The sequence below is a fragment of the Callithrix jacchus genome, chromosome 15, assembly GCF_049354715.1.
Source record: "Callithrix jacchus isolate 240 chromosome 15, calJac240_pri, whole genome shotgun sequence".
Lineage (NCBI taxonomy): Eukaryota > Metazoa > Chordata > Mammalia > Primates > Cebidae > Callithrix > Callithrix jacchus.
In genome coordinates this window covers 90,784,791-90,807,150 of record NC_133516.1, presented here as the reverse complement: position 1 = coordinate 90,807,150, position 22,360 = coordinate 90,784,791, and the positions used below count along the sequence as shown (strand labels likewise).

General features: G+C 41.9%; 2 protein-coding genes across 5 annotated transcripts in view; one reads left to right on the top strand and one right to left on the bottom strand.

Annotated features, from left to right (window-relative positions):
* COL8A1 (collagen type VIII alpha 1 chain) overlaps positions 1-11,892 on the bottom strand; it is a 153,495-nt gene extending 141,603 nt beyond the window's left edge. For all 4 annotated transcript variants that reach the window (XM_078352209.1, XM_078352211.1, XM_017965289.4 and 1 more), the window contains exon 1: positions 11,823-11,892. The gene's annotated coding sequence lies outside the window, so the exon portion shown is untranslated. The remainder of the gene's footprint in view (positions 1-11,822) is intronic.
* LOC118147804 (uncharacterized) lies at positions 5,799-14,664 on the top strand. Its single transcript, XM_078352414.1, has 3 exons — positions 5,799-5,873; positions 11,707-11,949; positions 12,355-14,664. Exons 1-3 carry the CDS (start codon positions 5,799-5,801, stop codon positions 12,643-12,645), a joined length of 609 nt encoding a protein of 202 aa, XP_078208540.1. The 3' UTR covers positions 12,646-14,664.
* The last annotated feature ends 7,696 nt before the right edge of the window (positions 14,665-22,360 follow it).

Here is a 22,360-nt window from a genome sequence, read left to right as displayed (position 1 = left end):
TTGATGGTCAAGCTAAAGTGTTTGCTCTATACTTTATAATGCCATCAAATGCTTTTGAGAACGGTACTAGCAATCCTGGGACAAGGGTCCCATGGAAAATAACTTTGCTTTGTGTAATCTGGTATAAGGAGCACCAATGTTAATATTAGAATACCATCAGGCATTCCTCTTATGGCCCGTGGTTAGCTGCAGAACTCAGTCAAAGCCTAGTAACACTGTGTATGCATGTGTGTGTATGCGTGTGTGTGTGTCTGTGTGTGTGTGAGAGAGAGAGAGAGAGTGCATGGGAGAGAGTGCACATATTTGTGCTATGGGATGGGGATGGAGAGGAAAAGGAGACATGGCATGTGAAAGCCCAGTTCTTGCTTCTCTCAGAAAACCACAGGGAAGATTTGGGTAGTGCTGGTCATTTCATGAAGTCCTAAAGAAATCAGAGTATTCTAAATTTTACTCAGCACTTTTATTCTTTCCAAGATGTTCATTTTCATCAAGGAATGTTTCAGAATGGAAAAGAGTTTCCACCATATCTGGATATACCCCAGTGACATCAAGGCTTCAAGAATGAACTTAGATCAAATTGTCCCTTCTTAGAACAATTTACAGGGACAGAGAGCAGAAAAATTAAAATCTTCTCATTCTCCATCACCACATTTTATTCCACCATCCCTATTTTTTTCCCTTTTGCATTTATGAAGGCTCTATTATGTGCCAGGTATTGAGGGTGCAGAGGTAAATAAGACGCAAATCTTTCTGCAGTGAGCTCACAGTCTTTATGGAGATGGATACAAAATTAAACCCATGCCATTACAGAGTGGAGACAATGATGGTAGGGCTTGTACAGAGTTCTAGGGAGCCTGGAGGAGATCCACAGGGCAGCTTGGGTCAGGCTGGTTGCAGCATGCTCTCACAGAGGGGAAGATACTTCATCTGAATCTTGGAAGAGGGGTATAAATTAATCTAGTAGATTAAGTGAGAAATACTACAAGCAGAGAGAGAAGATCAGGAACAAAAGCCAAAAAGCATAGCAGAATGTGAGCATGGGGAAAAGCTAGGCTTTGTTTCTTTTTTTGTCTTTGGCACAGGATAAACAAAGGGCATAAGGTATATTTATGTCTATATGTGCTCTCACTGCGGGCTAAGCAGCAGGTGTAGACAACACGGACATTTTCCTAGGTGACTCCCACGGCTTAGGGAAACATTTAAGTCATCTTGACTCTCACCATGCAGCTATGGTTTATGGTAAGAGTAGTGCCAAAGAGAATAATCTGGGGAGCTCGATCCAAGTTCATTTAATGTGCTCAAGTGCCTTTGCTCTAGTGTTTCTCATAGAATCATGGAAATTTCTATTGTCTTAAGAAGGACGTGCTAGACTGTCACTCTTTTTAACCAGATTGGTGCCAACAACTTGTTTTGACTCAGGGAGAGTTTATGGACAAACTTTAGCCCTTAAAAATTACCTCAGGGAGAAATGATGTTTTTTTTTTTTTCTTTTCTAATTACACAGTTTTTACTTCTTTGGCTCTGAATTGACAGCAGGCTTTTAGAAAAAAGTACAAAAAAGAAAAAGAAATTAAAATCACTGTATTAAACAAGGAACACAGCCAGTAAGCAGCGTCTAGGAACAGAGCCACTAGAATTCTCTCATTTTCTTTATGAGTCAGAGGCGTTGTCATAGGAAGTTTATTTTTATTTTTTTCCTTTTGTGAGAGGACAAGACATCATGACAGGGAGCATGGGGTGGGGGTGCGGGGGCAGGAAGACCATGGACTTTGGAGTGTGACCTGGGTAAGTTCTGGCTCTTCCTCTTCCCCGCTGTGTGGCCCTAGGCAACTTGCTTAGTGGAGGCTTAGATTTTCTCATTGTTAAATTGGGAATAGTAATACCCTCCTTGTAGGGTTAATATGGTAATGCAGATAATGGGACCAGCGCAAGGTCTGGTCCTGTTAGATAACAAATAGCTTTTATTATTATAACTATTAATGATGCGTTTAAATTTCTCCCTTCTCCCTTAGATGACTGTGAGCTACTTATTTTCTTAAAGGAGAGGGCGCTCAACTGTGCCACTTATGGGATACCGATCCCCAGGCACTAACTTTGAGGAGTGGAAAGAGAATTCCCAGAGTAATGTCCTAAGAGAAATAGTAAATTGTACAGAATGGGAGGTCTGAGTGTCACAGATAAGCTAAATAATTCCTCATGCAGTTAATCATACCAGAATATTAGCGTGTTCCTCCTACAGAAATTAGCTCTCTGTTGATGGCGAGAAAGCAAATGCTCAAAGAAAATATGTGGCCGATGATCTTGGTTAGTTAATGATAGTAGAGATAACACGGGGAATTAACCGTTCAGAGACCGATGAGGCAGTTCAAAGAATGACGGCGGCTTCTTGTTTATTGAACTCACTGCTCATTGTTGGTCACTTCTCTTTGCACGATACGGTATACACAGAGTGGGATGGGAAGGAAGAGACGATTGCAACCTGTCCAGTGCGCTAAAGATTTTTGGGGTAGAAGGGGAGGTTGAAGATATGAAAGAGAGAGAGACTTCAATAATAATTCTGGCATTCCTGATACTGTTATAATAAAGAATTGAGCCATAGAACAAAGGCATGTTACCTGCTTCTTTCGTTCCTTTTTCACCTGGGTTTTGGGAATCTCTCACACTGGATTATTTTATGGTTTGACACAGTACATATATATATATATTTTTTTTTTGAGATGGAGTCTCACTTTGTCACCCAGGCTGGAGTGCAGTGGTGCAATCTCGGCTCACTGCAACTTCTGCCTCCTGGGTTCAAGCGATTCTCCTGTGTCATCCTCCCGAGTAGCTGGGACTACAGGTGCGTGCCACCACACCTGGCTAATGTTTTATTTTTAGTAGAGATGGGGGTTTCACCATGTTGGGCAGACTGGTCTTGAACTCCTGACCTTAGGTGATCCTCCCACCTTGGCCTCCCAAAGTGCTGGGATTACAGGCATGAGCCACCACGCCCAGCCGACACAGTACATATCTTATAGTGACATTCAGTATGTATCACTAAACAACTAGCAATGCTGAAAATATCATGTTCTGAGATATCTTGAAATAATGCTGCAGGAAGTGATTCTTAAACTATTCTTAGGCTGTTCTGTAGAATGTCAATCCTAGGAGATGCTCTCAGGTAGGATAGATCTGTTGTCAAATGCTTAAGGAACACTCGATTGTAGCATCTTTGAAGAATGAGAATATATGTAGCATGTAAAAATTTCTGGGAAGTCATGCTGTGAATAAAAATGTTTAATATTGTTTCACTGAGTGTTGCTAAAACTTATTTGACCACAGAAGCGTTTTCTGTATAAATATCTAGGAATCCCAGGTAGTGGTGTTTTGAAATGCACTTTTGAAAATGTTGAAGCAAGGGATGCAGAGATTTCTTTTTTTTGGGGGGGATGCAGAGATTTCATACAAGTCATTACTAAACAGTCATCTTTCTCCGGTTAAAGTAGAGTTTCTAGATCAGAAACCTTTATTGTACATGGGAAACTCCTCTTTGGCTAGTCTCAAAATACAGATTGGTAAGCATACAGGCCTTTTAAGACTCTCTAAGCCATAATCTAATTATTATTATTTTTTTACTTTCCATTTAACCTTATCTTGTCTGGCCTTTTGAGATATGTGGGATTGACCTCTGTATTCTAAGAAAAGACACGATCTTGCTATATCATGGAGGTTATGTGGCTATTTGACATTTTATACCATTTTGACTGATTTTGTATAAATACTTTGAGCCCTTCCCAGGCATTGTAATAATCCATTTACCATACTAAATAAATAACCATAAAAATGCATGCTTAATTAGTATCTTTCTGAAAAATACTTGACAAGACCTCACATGTCTCTAAGTGGTAAAGAAGGTAGTCATTTAAACATTGTTCTGCTTTTAAAGATAAATAAATTAAGGCCCAGAGATGATCAATGACATGCCCTTTGCCCCAGAGAGAGTCAAGGTTTTTTTCTAATTAAAACACTGAAGATTTTCTGGTGATTTGCAAGTCACATGCACACCAACTCCACAGCTTCATCTCTGTGGACACAAAAAATGATCTTAGAAGACTGCTGTTTTGCTGTGAATTTCATAATTTTTACTAAGCAAGCAGCTGTCTGGTGTGCCAAGGATTTTTTATATGGTCCTAATTGATCTCTATCCCCCAAAGGGTTCTGAATTATGCAAGTGTCTCAAGTCTTAACAAGCCCTCTCCACACAGCTGTGCAATGGAAATGTTCAACAGAACGGTATTCACTTCGGTCCAGGCAAGACCCTGGCTGCTCCCTGGAGAGACCCAGATTTAGGGGAGCAGGTTCTGGGCCATCTGGGCTGGAGAAGCCTGTTTGGCCCATTTCTGTCTTCTTTGTCCCAGCTCCCTTCCCCTTACTCTGCTGACAGGGAGGGTCTTAGTCACTGCAGCTCTTCCTCAGTCTTGACGCTTGTCTCTCACTGACTCCCAGCTGCCAGGCTTTATTTATTACTGAATTGAGCATTTAGATTCAGTCTTGGCTCGTAGTAGCCTTGGAAAGCACATTTTCTAAGATTGTTTTAGTTTCTTTTCAAATAAACTTCTACAAGCCTGAACGTCTCTGGCATTGCTAAAATGTGGGTGATTTATTCTTAGATGCTTAAATTAAAATTTTTTTAAAAAAAGAAAACTAACAATGTGATGTACTACTAGGTATACATTTTAGCCATCGGTTGTAAAGGGCATTTTGCTCTGCCTTAGATCTGAAAAATTTAAATCTAAAGGCCCCTTCGGGGAACAGATGTTTCTATGGAGACACCCAGCCCCTGGCTCCCTCTGCTGGTGAAAAACCTCTCCCTCTTCATTTGCGCAGCAGAGGATGGTAATTAACTGGGGCCTGGAAAAGGGGATAGACATGACCTTGGATCCTGTGGATCCAATAGCATATATATGTATATATTTCCCACAAATCCGCTTTTCTCATTCTTCTAACCTCAACAATCTTGGCTACCTAACTCACAAATTCTTAGCTCCCCCTAGTGCTTCCCTTCATGTATTTTTGGCTTTAATCTTATGTCTGCCATTTAACGAGAAGCCACTTATTTGGCTTGATAGCACTGATGAACACCAAGACTCCTGGACTTTAAGACTGGCCAATCACTACGTAGATCTTTAAAGAAATACAATAATGTACAATCATCACTGAATTTATGAATGAAGTTTAGGCTGATCGCCAGAGTGTAGACAGCATGCTCGTTGAAGGAATATACTAAGTGGGATGATGGCTTGAAAATGCATCCCACCTGCCCCAAAGCAGTGCTCTTCAGTCAGCTGTTAATATTTGAAATCCTCCTACGGAAATGAAGGCAGCTGCAACTTAACCTCTCTGCTGCTATAAACTAGCCATCATTGCCTTAAAGCATGAAGCCTTAATTATGGAGGCCATTGGCCCAGACTCCCAAAAAAAGCAGCTGATTTATCTAGCTAACAGAGGGGACTGGAGAAGCTCCACAGTGGGCTAAATACATGTTATTTCCTAGAGAAGTTGACAGTTGACACCCACACCCAGGCCTACTTAGTTAGAGTTGGGAAAGTGGCAAATGAAGTGATGAACTGTCTTCAGTCTCAGCACATCATATGAACCAGTGCCTAAACATCCTGGGATGCAAACACATCAATGGGAAGCTTAAGAGAGGCAGTCTTCAAGACAGACTGACTTAAAAGAACGTTTTCACAACGATGCTTAGCCATAGACTATGTTAAATGTAACATAAATCAATTGTAGAAACACACTATTTCGGAGATATGGAAACAATTGTCAGGCATGCTTTAGAGGAAAGTGAAAAAGCATCTGGGATAACATCTGTCTGCTTATTCAGGGTACGTTGTTTACAGAAACAATAAAGGAATATTCTTCTCTGCCTTCATCACTTTCTATGCTGGAGTGACCTTATGTGTTACCAACAGTTGTGCTGTTATTTTAGTAGAGAATATTTCAATGACTTGGCATCCATGGAGTTATTGTCCCAGGTTAGAGTCATGTCTAAAGAGGTGAAATGAGGTTGTTTCCCCACTTGAGGGCCAGTCAAGGGATAAGAAGAGTGTTAGTAGATATAGTGCTTATAAAGCTTTCACCTGCGTGAGCCAGGCTTCAATTAGTGTTGCCTTTAAGGAACCCTGACTCAAACAGAAAGTCATCTCTCAAGCATTTGAGAGGGTCTGGTTTTAGACAATCCTATGAAAATCTCCTGTAGCACTTCAAAACTCAGAGATTCTCCTTCTTCTGTGAGGAATAAACTCTCTTAGCTTCGCTGTCCTGTATTTATACTCTTAGTCCCTAGATCACCTGTCCCCTCTGTTACAACCAATCTCATACCTACACATTCTGATCGATGTGTCAATGTTCTCTCTGACTATCCATTGTGTGTATTTTGCTCTTTCTCTCATTAAAGGGAAGGTACAAATGGGTGGAAGAAGGGGAGAGTTATGCTGTAAATTATCACATTCTAATACATTTGTTCCTTCAAATGAATATTGGAACTAGATCTTAAGCCTCCTGTAAAAAATAATATACCTTCTAGAACTCAAGTAAATGTGGGAAGAACTAGTGAGAATATTGCAGACAGGAAATGGCTTAGCCATTGCCAATGAACTCTCCTACATTTTTCAAAGCAAAGGAGAATCTTAAACTCAATACATTTGAGCTCTGAGTCACTATATGTCCCTATAGGCTCTATTTTCTACAAAGTGAAAGTTACTTTGTAAATTCCTTACTTTGCAGAAAGTAGTGTTATAGACTATATTTTCTACAAGTAAGAAAGGAGTTTAGGAAAATGGATATTTTATACCTGGCCTTTTCCCCCATTCACTCATCCACTCTACACAGATTTACTGAGAAGCTACCATATCCTAGGCTGATTAGAAACACACCATCCCTGTGATGGCAATGACCACTGACTTCACGCTTCATAAGGATTTATATCAATGTGTCCTAGACATTTGGTAGCAGAGGTATAGCTGTAGTCCAACCTCGACCAAGCTATGGTTTCCGAGAACCTTGTATGTTAAGTGCCTACAGGGCATGGTCATCGACACCGTAGATTCACATTATACGGGGAGCCACATTGTAGTTACTCAGGATTAATGCTGGAGCCTGGCTGGGTGAACTCCAGCATTGGGAGTGCTGCACTCACCTGGGTGGCCTGGGGAAAGACATGAACCTTTCTGATATTTTACACCCGTAAAATTAACTTGCGGTTAAAAGGAGCTCCAAGGTCTTTTTCAGCATTTACCTGTTATGATTCTCTAAGGTTTTTTCAGTTTCTGAGAAGTTATAATAGGTACTGGATCAATAAAATGGCTTTGAAACCTCAACTCAGATATTCTGTTGGCGGCAAGGAGCAACTTTAAATTACTTTCTTTTAGGTATATGAATTAAGTTTAGAAAAACGTGAAACTTTTACATTTGATAGGGTGAAAATCTGTATCCTATTTAAGAGAAGTATGAGGAAATTTTTGGTAATGAGAGAAGTCACAAGTATGAGTGATTCTTTAGAAACTTGTTCTGTGAGAATTAAGAGATTTCTTCCAGTGAAAGAACGAAGGAGACAGAGGGACTGTGACTGCATCTGCACATTGTGAGAGGTTTGCTAAAGGAGAGAAGGGCCAGTTTTTGTTGTCCCAGAGGGATGATGAAAGTGAGCCCCAAATAAACAGAGGTCACTGAAGGTGAATTGTTAGTTGTGTGTTCATATTTTACATAGTCAGCTAAAATTGTTGCTTTTGCTCTTATCCTACATTGAGAAGTTAGAATTCATGGTTTTAATTTTAATTGATTACGATCAGTTTTGGTGAACATTTATCGTTTTGTTCACTTCAGTTTGATCTGATGCAATTTCAGTGGCTTCATGGCTTACAGACATTCTAACCTCGTGTGACTCCTTTTAACCCCATTCCTGCAAATCTGCTGGAGGAAAAACTGTTAAGAACCTTCTTCCTCAAACAACAAACACAGTTGCTAAAGTGAGAGAGACATCCCTGATTAGCCGCTTTTCTCTGTTGGGGTTGAAATGTGCTTAATGCTCACACTTCTCACTCATCATCTCTCTGGAAAGGGGAAGTTTAGCAGAGCTATGATTTAGTGCCGTGGGTGCCAACTGCTGTTCATGACTGCCAGGTCACTGGAAGATCTTCTTCATTATGTTCTTAGCATTTTGTGACAACCTAAGAGCAGATTCTTTCAAAAGAAATGTGTATTCCTAGATGCTTTAGGGACTGAGAGATTCTTTTTACACAATGCTAAAGAGAAAGTCTCTCAATTCCGAAGGGCATTCATCCCCTTAATTCTCCTCTCCTTTTGGTTTTGTTTTCACCCAATAGTTAGAATAGTGCACCTTTCACAAGAATACACTCAAGTTTCAAGATCTGTACCTTCTTTAACTTATGCACATGTATGTTTATGGGGTCTGGTTGAAGAGAAGGGAGTCAGAGGGTTACTTGGATGACCAGAGGTTTTAGGAAATACAGTGTGTCTCAATCTCTCTGCAAGTTTTCACACCAAAGTGATTCACCAGGGGTAAGGAGTAAATTGCTGTTTCTACCTTCTAACTTGCAAATAAGCACCCAACATGACACTCTTCAGGAGACTTAGGGTTGGTTTTGTTGACGTGATCTATCCATTAGTTAAAAATACATTTTAAACACTGTCTTTACCCATCGTGTGGCTTTTAGAATTAGGACTAGCAAATTACTGTGGGTTTTTTAACATGGGGCAAAACTGAAATGATTATCTTCATTAAAACCAAGCTGTTCTTTTCTGTTAAAGAAGGGCTAAGGAGGGGTACAGTAGAGATGGTCTTATACTTTCATTGATTGAAAAACAACAAACAAAGGTAGAGACAAGAACAGATAATGGAGTTTTGCTCTTCCCCATCCCCTTAATCCACATAAATGAGCATCAGGAGAAGTTGTGTTTCTTAACAGAACTCCTAATCTTGCTTTTCTCCTAGGGCGCTTGTGCGAATCCTCCAGCTCCTCATTCAAGTCCCTGTTTCCCGCAATCCTCTTCTCCTTGATTTGTTTCACAAATAGGAACGAGACATATGTTTTCTGATCATGATAAGGATATCATTTTGTAACGTTGACAATAGTAGACATCTAAAATGCATGTTTCTGTAGGAACAGCAGACCCTCAAAATCAGCAGAGCGCCCTTCTTGGGTCTCTAGTGAAAGGGGCAGCTTTTCATCCTATCTTTTCTGAGAAACATTAAGAAGTCCTCCCAAGCCTGCCGCAATGGTGTTGGTTGGGTACCGCCGTGGACTTGATCAAGAGGCAGCCATATAATGGCAAAAAGAGGAGACTCATGTGAAGTCTCCACATCCTATGCAGAAGGGGAGATTTTGGGGCAACTACATGAAACTTCAACACTGACTTTTCTAAAAACTTAATTAGAGCAGTGTCATCTTGCGTGATGTGTACCCTATTTAGAAAGGATAGCTTTGCGCCTAGGAAAGTTAGGTCATGAGCAATTTAAGATGATCTCACTCACTTATTTAGGGGGTTTAACTTGATGAGACATAGGGAAGGCAGTTCCTGTTAAATAGTCCATAGCTGGTCAAGTGGATTAATTGCCAGAGAAAGCAGAAGCAAACCCTTGGAGAACCCTTTCATCCTGAAACTTAGGAATAACTGGAAGGTCATTTAAACTGGGAGCATTTCCCCCTCCACCCCAGGAAACGATAACTTCCCTCAAGGGGATCTGGTGAATGAAGCAGTGTATTTTCATCCTGGTGATAATGGGTGTGAGTCAGGCACTACCATAAAAGAATTAACTTGAATGTGGCACACACTTGGTTTGGCTTTGTCCCATTCCTGTACTCTTGTCATGGTTGATTACCTGCTTACATCAGATAGAAAGCAAGCAGTCTGCATCGTGGCATGAGATAAAAGGTGTGCTAATATGCTCAGGTCATGTATTATCTTGGCCAATAGTAATTTTATACCATTTGCTTAAAGGAAACTGTATTCCTTACAATAATTTTTTCCAATGAAGACAGATTTAACATGACTGAAACTTTACATATTACACTTGCATTTGAAGAGTTGAATCCTCTCTATTTCAAACAGAACTTTTAAATATTTTTATTACTTTTGACAGGCAAAAGATAAGGAGAAATGGTTTGGAAGACCTAAGTTAAATTTCTAATGAGTCTTGTTTCTTTAATATGGGAGAATTTTACACAGCTTCGATGAGTTTTTTTCTTTCCACATGAGATAATATAAATAAACTAAAAAAAAAAAAAACCAAAGAAAACAGAAAGTGAAACATTTCTCTTCTTACTTTAAGAACCTTAAGGGCATGCCGGTAATCACAGCACTTTGGGAGGCCAAGGCGGGTGGATCACGAAATCAGGAGTTCGAGACCAGCCTGGCCAAGATGTTGAAACCCTGTCTCCACTAAAAAAAAAAAAAAAAAAAAAAAATACAAAAAATTAGCTGGGCGCAGTGTCATGTGCCTGTAATCCCAGCTACTCAGGAGGTTGAGGCAGGAGAATCGCTTGAACCTGGGAGACGGAGGTTATAGTGAGTAGAGATTTCGCCATTGCACTCCAGCCTGGGTGACAGAGTGAGATTCCGTCTCAAAAAAAAAAAGAACCTTAGGGGCTAAAAGAGTGGTTTGGTAGCCTTACTGGCAGTTTTGGTTTGCCTTCTCTAAGTGGTCTTGTGCAATTCCCCAGAGAAAACATTTGAGGAGGGTTTTTCTCCCACATGAGAGAGTTTCATCCCACACAACCCACAGAATTTGACAGCAAACTTCACGGACCAAGTGTCTGGTTTTATAGAAGTGGCTGTGGAGTATGTTTTTCTTTCACAGGTGCACATTTATTCTACCTTAGGAATAAGAAGAGATCATTTTATTTTAAAGAGGGTAGCTTAAACACTGAATATCTCTGAGAATTGGATGCCAATCAGGTAGGCTTTTATTTACTAAATGAGGGGGAAAATGGTGGGAAAAAGGATTAAAACTTCCAAAGCCTTTCTAGCTGATCTTTGTTTACAACCATCTGGTGTGCACAGAAGTATTGTATAATCTGGCCTGTATTTTTCTCTTACTGTGAAACATATTGAAACGCTTTATGTTTAGGTGTGTGTGTAGAAATTCATGAAGCTCTTTTATACACTTTCTTAGTTCCATGCAATTCTCATTTTAGGATGTTGTGAGAAGATAGCCTGGTGAGAGAGCATATTCTAAACGTGCCTTGCAAATTTGGATTTGTTCTTTCCTATCTACCAGCCACCTGATGACTCCCTGTGCAAAGGGCACCGGTTCACATCATTTTTTCCAAGTGCTAAAACCTGGAAAGATATTTTTTAAAGGACTCACAGAAGCTGTCTTGGGGGTTTGGAAAACATCACAAAATTGTTAGCAGACCTTTTGGCTGTGCTATTTTTAGGAAGTTAACTGTGTTCTTTTAAAGTCAATTTTTGACAATGGGACAACGTTTTCCTTGCCCCCACTGATGTGTGAAATATCTACAATGAAAAACGTCAGTAGAACATTCCCAAACAGATACATTTTAACCTCAGCAACCATCAGCAACAGGATAAAAAGTGATTTAAAAAGAGAAAGGTTTTCGCAATATTTATGCTGCTGTATCTTCCCCGAAGGAGCTTTTATTTTACCATTCAAACGGAAGTTTGTTTTCAAACCAGTCGCTAAAGGAGCAGCGGCAAGAATCAGCTCTAAGCCAACAGCAAGCGCGCGGGCAAAAGTGGCCGGTTCCCGCAGCCGCCGCGTGGGTCGGCCGCCCGCAGAAGCGCCGTCTTACCTTGAGCGCGCAGGACTGGGAGAGGCTCACGGGCTCCCACGGAGAGGGCCGGGAAGGCTGCGTGCGATCCGCCGCAGGCGACACGCGCTCGGCTTTTATGGGCAGGTGGGAGGAGCCGCCCCTCATGGTAGGTGGGCAGGGAGAGGCGGGCGGGCAGCCTCGGGAGGCGCTGGACTCTCTTCTCCGGGGGGCGGGAGGGCAGTGCGGGAGCCCGCGAGGGGGAGGGGAGGCCACGGGGCAGCGCGGGGCGGTCACGACGGAGGAAGGAGTGGAAACGGAGGAGAGAGGGAGAAAGGAAAAAAGAGAGAGAGGGACCTAGACCACAGAGAGGGAAAGGGGGAGACAAGGAATAGCAGAGACAGAGAGAGACAGACACAGAGACAGAGAGACAGAGACAGACAGAGAGGGACAGAGACAGAGAGAGACAGACAGACAGAGAGGGAGGACCTGGAAGGAAAGGGGATGGGAGTATTTTCCGTTTTTGCGTGGCAGTTTTTGGCAGGGGAATGGAGGGTGACTGTGGCTTCTGCAGGGTGTTTTCTGTGCATTTGGGAATTTGGAAAGCTGCACAGCGGTCGGGAGAAATGAAGAGCTCCTGAGCCAGGCAAGGGAGGGGAAGCCTGGCGTCCGAGCACGCAGCAGAGCCACAGGGCAGGGCAGGCGGGACCCGGCCCCAGGCAGCCCCCGGCCCGGCCTGTCCCGCCGCCCGCAGGGGAAACTCAGCCCGTCCCTCTCCCGGCACACAAGGCTTATTGGACGAGAAATCTGCGCTGCCTGTCCTGTGAGCGTCCAGAGGCCCCTCTTGAGACTTCGGCAGCATTGAAGTAAATCCAGCGACCTTGGGGAGGATCCGTGGACTTGCTGGGGGAGAGAGGAACCTCAGAAGCAGCCTAGGTCTTCCAGCATCTGCTTATGTAACAGGATTTCAGAGCTCTCTGCTGTCTGGTTATTTTCAGTATTTAAAACACTCCCATTCCTAACAACCTGAAAACGTCTTGGTGCCACAGTTCTTATCAGTGTGTCTTAAACATTAAGAGAGGATTCAACCAACAAGTGGCTAAAGGATCAGTCTGAAATTACTAAGAAATGCATTCAGAGAAAGAAAAACAAGCTCCTTTCACTGCGGAGTGGTGACTCACTTCCTAGCCCAAGCTTGATTTTTGCCACCAAAGGAATTAAAGCATTTTAAAAGAGAACCTGAGACTTGGGTTGGGAAATACGGTACCGGGAGGGAGGAAAGCGGGGGAATGGGAGCGGGGGAGGGATGGGCAGCCTAGAAGAAATGAAAAAATGAACTTGTACTGAATATGTGTATATGTACTGGATTCAGTGTTCACCACAACCTTATGAGGTAGCTATGATTGATATTGAGCAGATTTTTTTTTCTTAAGTTTGGAGAAAGGCATCTATCTCTAAGGGTTTAGACAACGATCTCAAGCTAGCGAGAGGGAGAGCCACAGCTAGCGAGCTTGCAACCCTTAGGCACTCTTCAGTACACCAGGCTGCCATATAGAACACCTGGGTTGGTCTCAGGTTAGATCCTGATGTCTTTGGCTGGTACCAGGTTCCAAGAGAAGGAAACATGATGTTGAAAAGCAGAATTCCTCAATCTCAGCACTACTGACATTTTCGGGAGGATACTCGTCCGTTGCAGGGACCTCTCCTGTGCATTGTAGAAGGTTATGCAGTATTCCTGGCCTCTACCCACCAGATGCCAGCAGCAGTACCCACTCCGGACTCCCCACCCAGCTGTGAAAATAAAAAATGTCCCTAGACATAGCCACATGTCCCTAAGGGGCAAAATCCCCTCTCCTCTTCTAAAGAACTATTGATCTAGAAAAGGTTCCACAACTGTGAAAAAGGATTTTAAAAGAATCTATTAAGAAAATCCCCAGTAGTGCCATTTGGATAATAATAATACTTACGACCATATGTGCTGCGTTTACACTGGACTTACTTTTTTACATACGTATTTCCATCTGTTAGCTTCAAGAGCTCAAAGCCTCAATTGCTTCCTTTGTAACTAGGCTCATTCTCAATTGGTTACTCCTGGGAGTCAACGAAGTAAACTCCCATGTGCCTGGGATATGAAGAAAGATCAATCATATATGAAATAAAAAATTCAAGATTTTTTATCATAAACACAAATTTGACAGAGTTTTTAAATTTACTCACTATGTTTTGCATTACTGATTATTTGCCTTAATTTTTGTAATTTTTTATCTCTGTGTTCCCTATTCAAATTATATTCAATATTATTTTTGGCCGCACAAAGTGATAACTAGTGGTTTACTAGCTAGCAGAAAATAAGTGCTCAATAAATATGTATAGTCTGCGTAATATTGAGCACTGACAATAGAGAACGGTCAGCATTGGTGAGTTTAATGAATGCTTAGAAAGCTAAAACGTTCACATCAGGTTTTCTGCCCATTTGCTATTTAGTTTTACTCTTTTCTTACCCTCCAAATGGAAAGGAAAACTCCATACTCAGTTTTCCTTTTCCCAAAACGTATGTCTTTGGAGGATGTGGCCAAATCTACTGAGTGAAGTCTGTCAAACGAATCTTGTTACTCGACCTAGAAAGAGGACTGCGTTGTCTAGTCTTAGACCTACCCCTGAAATCAGATGTGATTTTACACGCATGATACCACTTTTGGAACTTTTTAATTTAGCAAAGAAATGTGTTCTGGGTAAATAAAATGGGACTCTGTTAGAAGAGAATCTGGGTGATAAAGCATGATAGTCAATACCTTTATCAGATTAGAACAAACCATCTTTTCAATCCTAAATTAATGCCTCTCAAACATTCCAGTTCCATCACATATGTGTGAAAAAAAGAAAAGGAAAAGGCAAGAAAAGCATATTTGAAGAAAAGACAATGGATGGCTGTAGGCTGTCTTTCTTGTGTTTTCTCCTTTCCTCCTTTCAAACCTGAATATCCAGCCAACAGAACAAAAGCGCTGCTTTCATTTTGTTCGGATGGTGCTAATGATTAGTTCCTTTCTCCAGTTCACACTTGCCTGAGTCTGATTCAGGAGCGGACCTGGACAACAAGTTGGGAATCCAGGAATGTGATCTCTTTGCTGACGCTGAGTATGCCCTTCCTAGAATCTCTCTGAAGGTGACTTAGGTTTGAAATGACCTAGTTTGGTCTTGTGTGGAAAGAATGGAATCCAATGACAACATGCTAGATGTTCTGAAGTTTCCATTGTGTGCCTGTAACAGCCACAGATCATTACCTTACTTCTGACAGCTTTGCACATGTAATCCTTTCTTGGAGTTTATTTAGAATTAATCAGTTAACAAATATTTATTAAGAGTGGATATCAGAGAGTGTGAGGTATTCAAAGCAGAGGAAAATATGACCTCTGTTCTCGCAGAGGAAGAAAAGCTTGAAATTCAGATAGCTGAATTTTAGTAAAGAAACTTCAGAGGGAGGTGGCATTTGGGCTGAGCCATGGAAAGTAGCATTTGAATAGATGAGTGATGGACAGAAGTACATTCCAGGTGAGCGAGGGAATGTGTGCACCCAGGGAAGTCCCGGGAATATTATTCAGAAGGTGGTGAAGTGGCCAGCATGACTGAACACATGGGTCCATGCAGTGGAACGATGAGGCTGAGAAACGGAGAGGAGGGATGAGGTCAGTTGTGGAAGGTCTTAAATGTCACCTCAGTAGTCTGAAGTGCATTCTGTAGGCAACACAAAATCAACGAAGACTTTTGAGTAGTAGAATGGCATGGTGAAAAATGGCATATTTTCAGGATTTCATTTTTCTTTGAATATAGGGTCTTTATTGTAGCTTTGCAGAAGAATGCTTGCCTGAACATCTTGGGTTGTTACCATACTTAGCAATACAGAAAACAGAGTCTCTGTGTCCTGCAGATTTGGAGGCCTGAGCAAGGTGGCAGCAACAGTAGTGGTTCTAGCCCAGTTTCCCCGGAGTGCCCATGTGGTTTTAGGAAGCCGGTAGGAAGGCAGGACTCCTCACAGTGTGGCCAGGATGTCATATGGGATTCACATGAAGGGTGGTGTCTTCTCTGCGTGTCTGAGGAGCCCAGTCTCTTCCTCGCCTCCTGTAGCTTTGTATTATTCCTAAATAACATGCCTGATGCATGAGATCCTTGAGTTTTTAAGGATTCCTGGAGTGGGAAACAATGGGATCTGGCTTTTAAAACCGCACATTCACGTCTATGTTCTCAACAGCTAACTTTCAATTATTTTTTTTGTGTGTTGTCCTTGCCAGATTTCAAGCTTTCATTCTTCCTTTCACTCCTTAGAGCTTGAAAATGCAAATGAATGTGGCTTTTGGCCTAAGCAAAAGTCACAGACAGGTGTGCTCACTTGAAACAAATCTGCCAATTTGAAATATGGTGTACTGAAATTTGCTCTCCCTCAAATGACTCATCAGTCAGTTTTAGCCCGTGCTAAGCATGACCAAATATGATGGCAGTCTCTAAGGCGCTTAAAATTGCCAACCCTCCTATGGCATTTAAAATGGGGTTTTATTTACAAAAATGGAAAACGCTTTATAGCGCAGAAGAAAGGCACACCTCTTACACATTCCAAAGGACTGTTGGATTTTGTGAGTCACTGTTTTCCTGTTGGCCCATGGGGTAGAGCTGACTGATGGGGGTGATCCCACGGATGACTGCCTCACAGCTCCCGCTGGCTTGGTAAAGAGCACTGCATGGGGAGTCAGGAAATCTGAAATTTAGTCCAAGCTCTGCCACTGACTACCTACGTGAAAACTTGGAGTGAAAACTTGGGGCAGGTGTTTTATCTTTTTGGATTCAGTGTCTGCATTTGCAAATGTGTTTGCATTTGTAAGACAAGGAAGCTTAACCAGACCCTCTCTAAGGCTCTTTCCACTTTCCAGATGCCTGCTCTGTGCCAGTTGGTGGGCACTCCACCTACTCAACATCCCCATGAAGTCAACCCAACATACAATGATATACATGCTCAATTTAGGCACGTGTATTCAGATTCTCCAGATTAACAGCACCAGTAGGAGGTGCACACACACACACACACACACACACACATACACACACCCCACATACATAATATAAAAAACTCATGTATATATATGAGTTTATTAGGGATAACTGAATTGCATGAATACAAGGCAAAGTCCCACCATAGGCCACCTGCAAGCTGGGGAAAGAGAGAAGCTGGTAGTGGCTGAAGCCTCAAAACCAGGGATACTGACAGTGCAGCCCTCAGCCTGAGGCCAAAGGCCTGAGAGCCCATGGGGGCTGCTGCTGTGAGTCCCAGAGTCCAAAGGCTGAAGAACCTGGAGTCTGATGTCCAAGGACAGGAGGAGGAGAAGCTGAGCTTCCAGCACCGCACAGGAAGAGAGAGAGAACAATCTGACTCAGAAAGCAGCTTCTTCCGCCTGCTTTGTTCTAGCTGCCCTGGCAGCTGCTTGGATGGTGCCCACTTACACTGAGGATGTCTCTTCCTCTCCCAGTCCACTGACTCAAATGTCTGTCTCCTCTGGCAACGCCCTCACAGACCCACCCAGAAGCAATGCTTCATCTGCCATCTAGGTATTCCTCAAGCCAGTCAGGTTGATGCCTGACGTTAACCATCACGACATGGAAATAAGAGCTCACAATTCATTACTCCAGTGTTTGCTACAGGGAGTGCACACCGTAATATTAAACCTTATTTGTACCCTAGGTACAGAATCCCAAAGGGTGGGGCAGACCACTGTTCCTCAAGTAGCTCTTGACTGCATCCATTGCCTCTCTAAGTTTCAGGACTTGCTAAGCACCTCCTAGACCAGCCATCTACCTTTTAACGCTATTCTTCTGAAGCAAATAGTATTGTCCTTTTGATTGATGGAAATGTAACCACATCACACAGTTCTCTGGTTTCTGAACATTTTCCCTATCATGCCAGATTCACTTGATGTCTGAATACATTAGGTCGATTTCCTAAGAAGCTCTCAACTTCCACTGTACACTGTTTCCTCTCCCCAGTGCTGCACCCCTTCATTTAAGTAGGAAAAATTGGTCACCCTTTTTTGCTATAGACAAAATTATTGTAGCTCTTTCTCATTTTCCAAGCTATTAGTCTTTTATTGAAGTCTCTGAACCCTTTTTCCAGCTTTCGCTCTCCCTATTATGTCAACGAAAGTCACTTCAACCTTTTTTCTATTCCTTAAGAAATTTAATTGTTGAGATTATCTCATGGGGGCCAAGTAATGGAGGGAGACCAATGTAGCCCAGGTATTTTTTTTTCCTACTCGAGGGTAGAAAACTAAAAAGCCTTCCAGGGCAGTAGAGAAACAGAATTCGTGCCCACTGTGTGCTCTCTTAGACCCTAGCTACCACATGGGAATTGTCTTGATCCTAGACTTTCCTGATGAATGTTTCCTTATCTCTGCTTTATCTTCTATCTTCTGTTCCTTCTACTCAAGGGATTTAGTCTCTTATGTACTTATTAATATTTACCTCATATTCAGTGTTAATAAATCCAATATTTTCTGCTCGCAGTTATATCTTACACAACCTAAGATTTTTCATGATTTGAAAACTCTGATTTGAAAGGCAAAAATGATGATCTGAGATGAGAGATCTAGCAGGTTGTGCTGGCCTGAGACTGGCAAGTCCTATTCCCAAGTCACCTCCCGTGTTGCCTCCAGAGCAGTCACCGTAAACCCAGCAATGATCATGTGATACCCGCGTTCAGGCGTTGTTGATGGCATCACTCATTCACAGAAAAACCTAAATCTGTGTTTGGCGTTCAAGGCCCCTTTGCAAGGTTCAGGCCCAGTTTTTACTTCTGGTCTGATTTACATTCTTTATGCTTCAGTCAGGGGAAATAATCTGCCTTTCAAAATATTTGTTCTACTTCTCGGCTTCTGCGTGGTGGCTGATGGAATGCCTGCTGCTGGGGCCTGCGGACACATGCTCAAATCCTTTATTACCTCCATGACACCTTCAAGAAATGCTTGCTGGCTAGTTTTCTGAACCGCCTAGGAAAATTGGTACTTCTCTATGCAATAGTTTTGCAGTCCACCTCGTCTTATACATATGCTAACCTCTTCTTTTCAACTTTACTGCCCTTTCCTTGAAAGCCTAGCCCTCTTCCCTGACACCAAGCCTAGCATAGAGTAAGGAGGTCGATATTAACTGTGGGTTGTGGAGATTAAAAAATAAATAATTAAATAGTCTCTTACCTTTCTCTGTTCCCAGCCCACTTTACCTCATTTGGCTCAAAACAAAACAAAAACAAACATTTAGAGTTTCCTAGTCCATTTCTTGCAGGATCATAGAAATGAGTTCTGAAGATCAATATGGCTTGCTTCCCACTTTTGAGGATTTTAAATAGTCTTACAGGGGAGGGAGGAAGACAAATAGATAATTTCCCTTCACCGAGGTCAGTTCTACGGGAACAGTAAGTACAGGGCTCTATAGGAGATCTGATGGAGCCCGCTCATGGGAGGGAGCTTTGAGGTGGTTACTCAGAATGCCAGGTATGAGAAAACATCTTTAAGTAACACACAGAAAAGAAAAGCTTGGTTCATCTCTGTGCTTTTTGGGATAAAAAGACAATGATATGCTTTATATATTTTGGTTGAAGATCGGGAGGTTCTGGCTGCATGTTGGCCAGGAAACTAACTCTTTCTGCCAGGTGAGTCAGTCGAGGTGGGAGGGTTATTTGAACAGATGTGTTTCAACATTGCTTTGAAATATAAAGGGTCAGAATATACTCTTCTGTAAATACCACTGCACACTAAGAGTCTTGCCTGACTGACTGAACAAAAATCACACCTAATGCTAAATGCACTTGGGAACTGGAATACTTAATTTTGGGCCCTCTGTGATGGCTTGACACTCTCATGGTGTCTAATTCCCATCTATTTCCTTTAAGATAAATAATCTTCTAAGATATCCTCAGAGTCTCTGTGACATTGACGGGGGCAATTTAGAGCTCCATAGACCTTGGCTTCTGTATTATTTATGAATTGATTCCCTAAATGTGGACATATAATGGTTGGCCCTTGTCATTTCTGCTTAGAACCACCATATGGTTTTGTGAGCGCACTGAGCTTGCCAGTACCAGATCTCTCCATTTCTGGCAGCCTGTTTGTTTTCCTAGAAGGAAAGTCAGACTCTTGGAGTTTCATTTTATGCATAAGGAAATAGGTAAGTCCCTTTGCCAGAACATCACAGCCATTGCACGTGACTAAATGAACTTCAGATCACTAGGTAAAGGAGTGGGAAGAGACATGACCTGTTAAGCAACGAGACTTAAATTCTTGTGCAAAAAAAGTGGTCAGATCTCATGAAGCTCCGTAAGTTGTAACTCATAGTTTTGGCCTTCTTGGATTTCATAGAAGGAATTTGTGTCATTCTGTCTTGGTCTCGTTTCTTCTGTTTTCTAATTTCCTTATTCTCTCACATTTTTTATTTATCCTTTCCGCATTTTGCATTCTGTCTGGAACACTTCATTTTTTATTAGACTTTCTGTGCTGTATTTATTATCGTAGCATAGAGAGTTTTTGTTTGTTTGTTTAGACAGGGTCTCACTCTATCACCTAGGCTGTAGTGCACTGGCACAATCTAGTCTTACTGTGACCTCCACCTCCAGGGCTCAGGCAATCCTCACATCTCAGCCTCCCAAGTTGCTGGGACCACAGACATGTGCCACCACACCCAGCTAATTTTATTTTATTTTTTTGTCTTTTTTTTTTTTTTTTTTTAAATTTTTTATTTGATTATAGGTTTTGGGGTACATGAGCAGAGCATGCGAGACAGTTGCGTAGGTACACACATGGCAGTGTGCTTTGCTTTTCTTCTCCCCTTCACCCACATTTGGCATTTCTCCCCAGGCTATCCCTCCCCACCTCCCCCTCCCACTGGCCCTCCCCTTTTCCCCCCCAATAGACCCCAGTGTTTAGTACTCCCCTTTCTGTGTCCATGTGTTCTCATTTTTCATCACCCACCTATGAGTGAGAATATGCGGTGTTTCATTTTCTGTTCTTGTGTCAGTTTGCTGAGGATGATGTTCTCCAGATTCATCCATGTCCCTACAAACGACACGAACTCATCATTTCTGATTGCTGCATAATATTCCATGGTGTATATGTGCCACATTTTTCCAATCCAGTCTATTATCAATGGGCATTTGGGTTGATTCCAGGTCTTTGCTATTGTAAACAGTGCTGCAATGAACATTCGTGTACATGTGTCCTTATAGTAGAACGATTTATAGTCTTTTGGATATATACCCAGTAATGGGATTGCTGGGTGAAATGGAATTTCTATTTCTAAGGCCTTGAGGAATCGCCACACTGTCTTCCACAATGGTTGAACTAATTTGCACTCCCACCAACAGTGTAAAAGTGTTCCTTTTTCTGCACATCCTCTCCAGCATCTGTTGTCTCCAGATTTTTTAATGATCGCCATTCTAAGTGGCGTGAGATGGTATCTCAATGTGGTTTTGATTTGCATCTCTCTGATGACCAGTGACGATGAGCATTTTTTCATATGATTGTTGGCCTCATATATGTCTTCTTTCGTAAAGTATCTGTTCATATCCTTTGCCCACTTTTGAATGGGCTTGTTTGTTTTTTTCCTGTAAATCTGCTTGAGTTCTTTGTAAATTCTGGATATCAGCCCTTTGTCAGATGGGTAGACTGCGAAAATTTTTTCCCATTCTATTGGTTGCCGATCCACTCTAGTGACTGTTTCTTTTGCCGTGCAGAAGCTGTGGAGTTTCATTAGGTCCCATTTGTCTATTTTGGCTTTTGTTGCCAATGCTTTTGGTGTTTTGTTCATGAAGTCCTTGCCTACTCCTATGTCCTGGATAGTTTTGCCTAGATTTGTCTTTTTTTAGAGATGTAGTTTCACTGTGTTGCCCAGGCTGGTCTCGAACTTGCTTGTGATCAAGCAATCCACCCAATTCAGCCTCCCAAAGTACTGGGATTACAGGCATGTGCCACCAAGCCTGACTCATCATAGAATTATAGGAAGGTATTGGGATCTCATCTGGCCACGTGGCAAAGGAAAAACATCTGTTCAGAATCAGATGGGCTTTTTCATTCCCCATCTCTCTGTGACTGAGTCAGGAGGGTTTCTTACAGGTGGTGACATTTATCAAGATAACGTATGTTTATATCTGAACAAATGACGGCTAACTATTATTTTAATGTGTGTTATCTTGTTCTTCCTTCTCACTTCTAGGACATATATTTCTCAAATAGAGAGGTCAAAAAGACTGAGAGGTCCTTGAAAGCAGAGAATGCTTGTTACTCAAAACACTAGTATAGGGCTAACCACGCTAATCAACGTTTGTTGATTTATTTTCATTTTGAGACGAGGGCTATATGTGTCTTTAAAATCCATGAATAGATTTTCCTCTGATTTTTTTCTCTTTGTGGCAAAAATATTATAGGCACATGTAAATGATAGGCCTTTGGGACATCCTATTTAGGTCCCAAACTTGGATTTTAATTTTTGAGGGGATGTCAGTATCAGTGGCTTTCTCATAAATTAAGAATTTCACATTACATGCTGCTAGTATA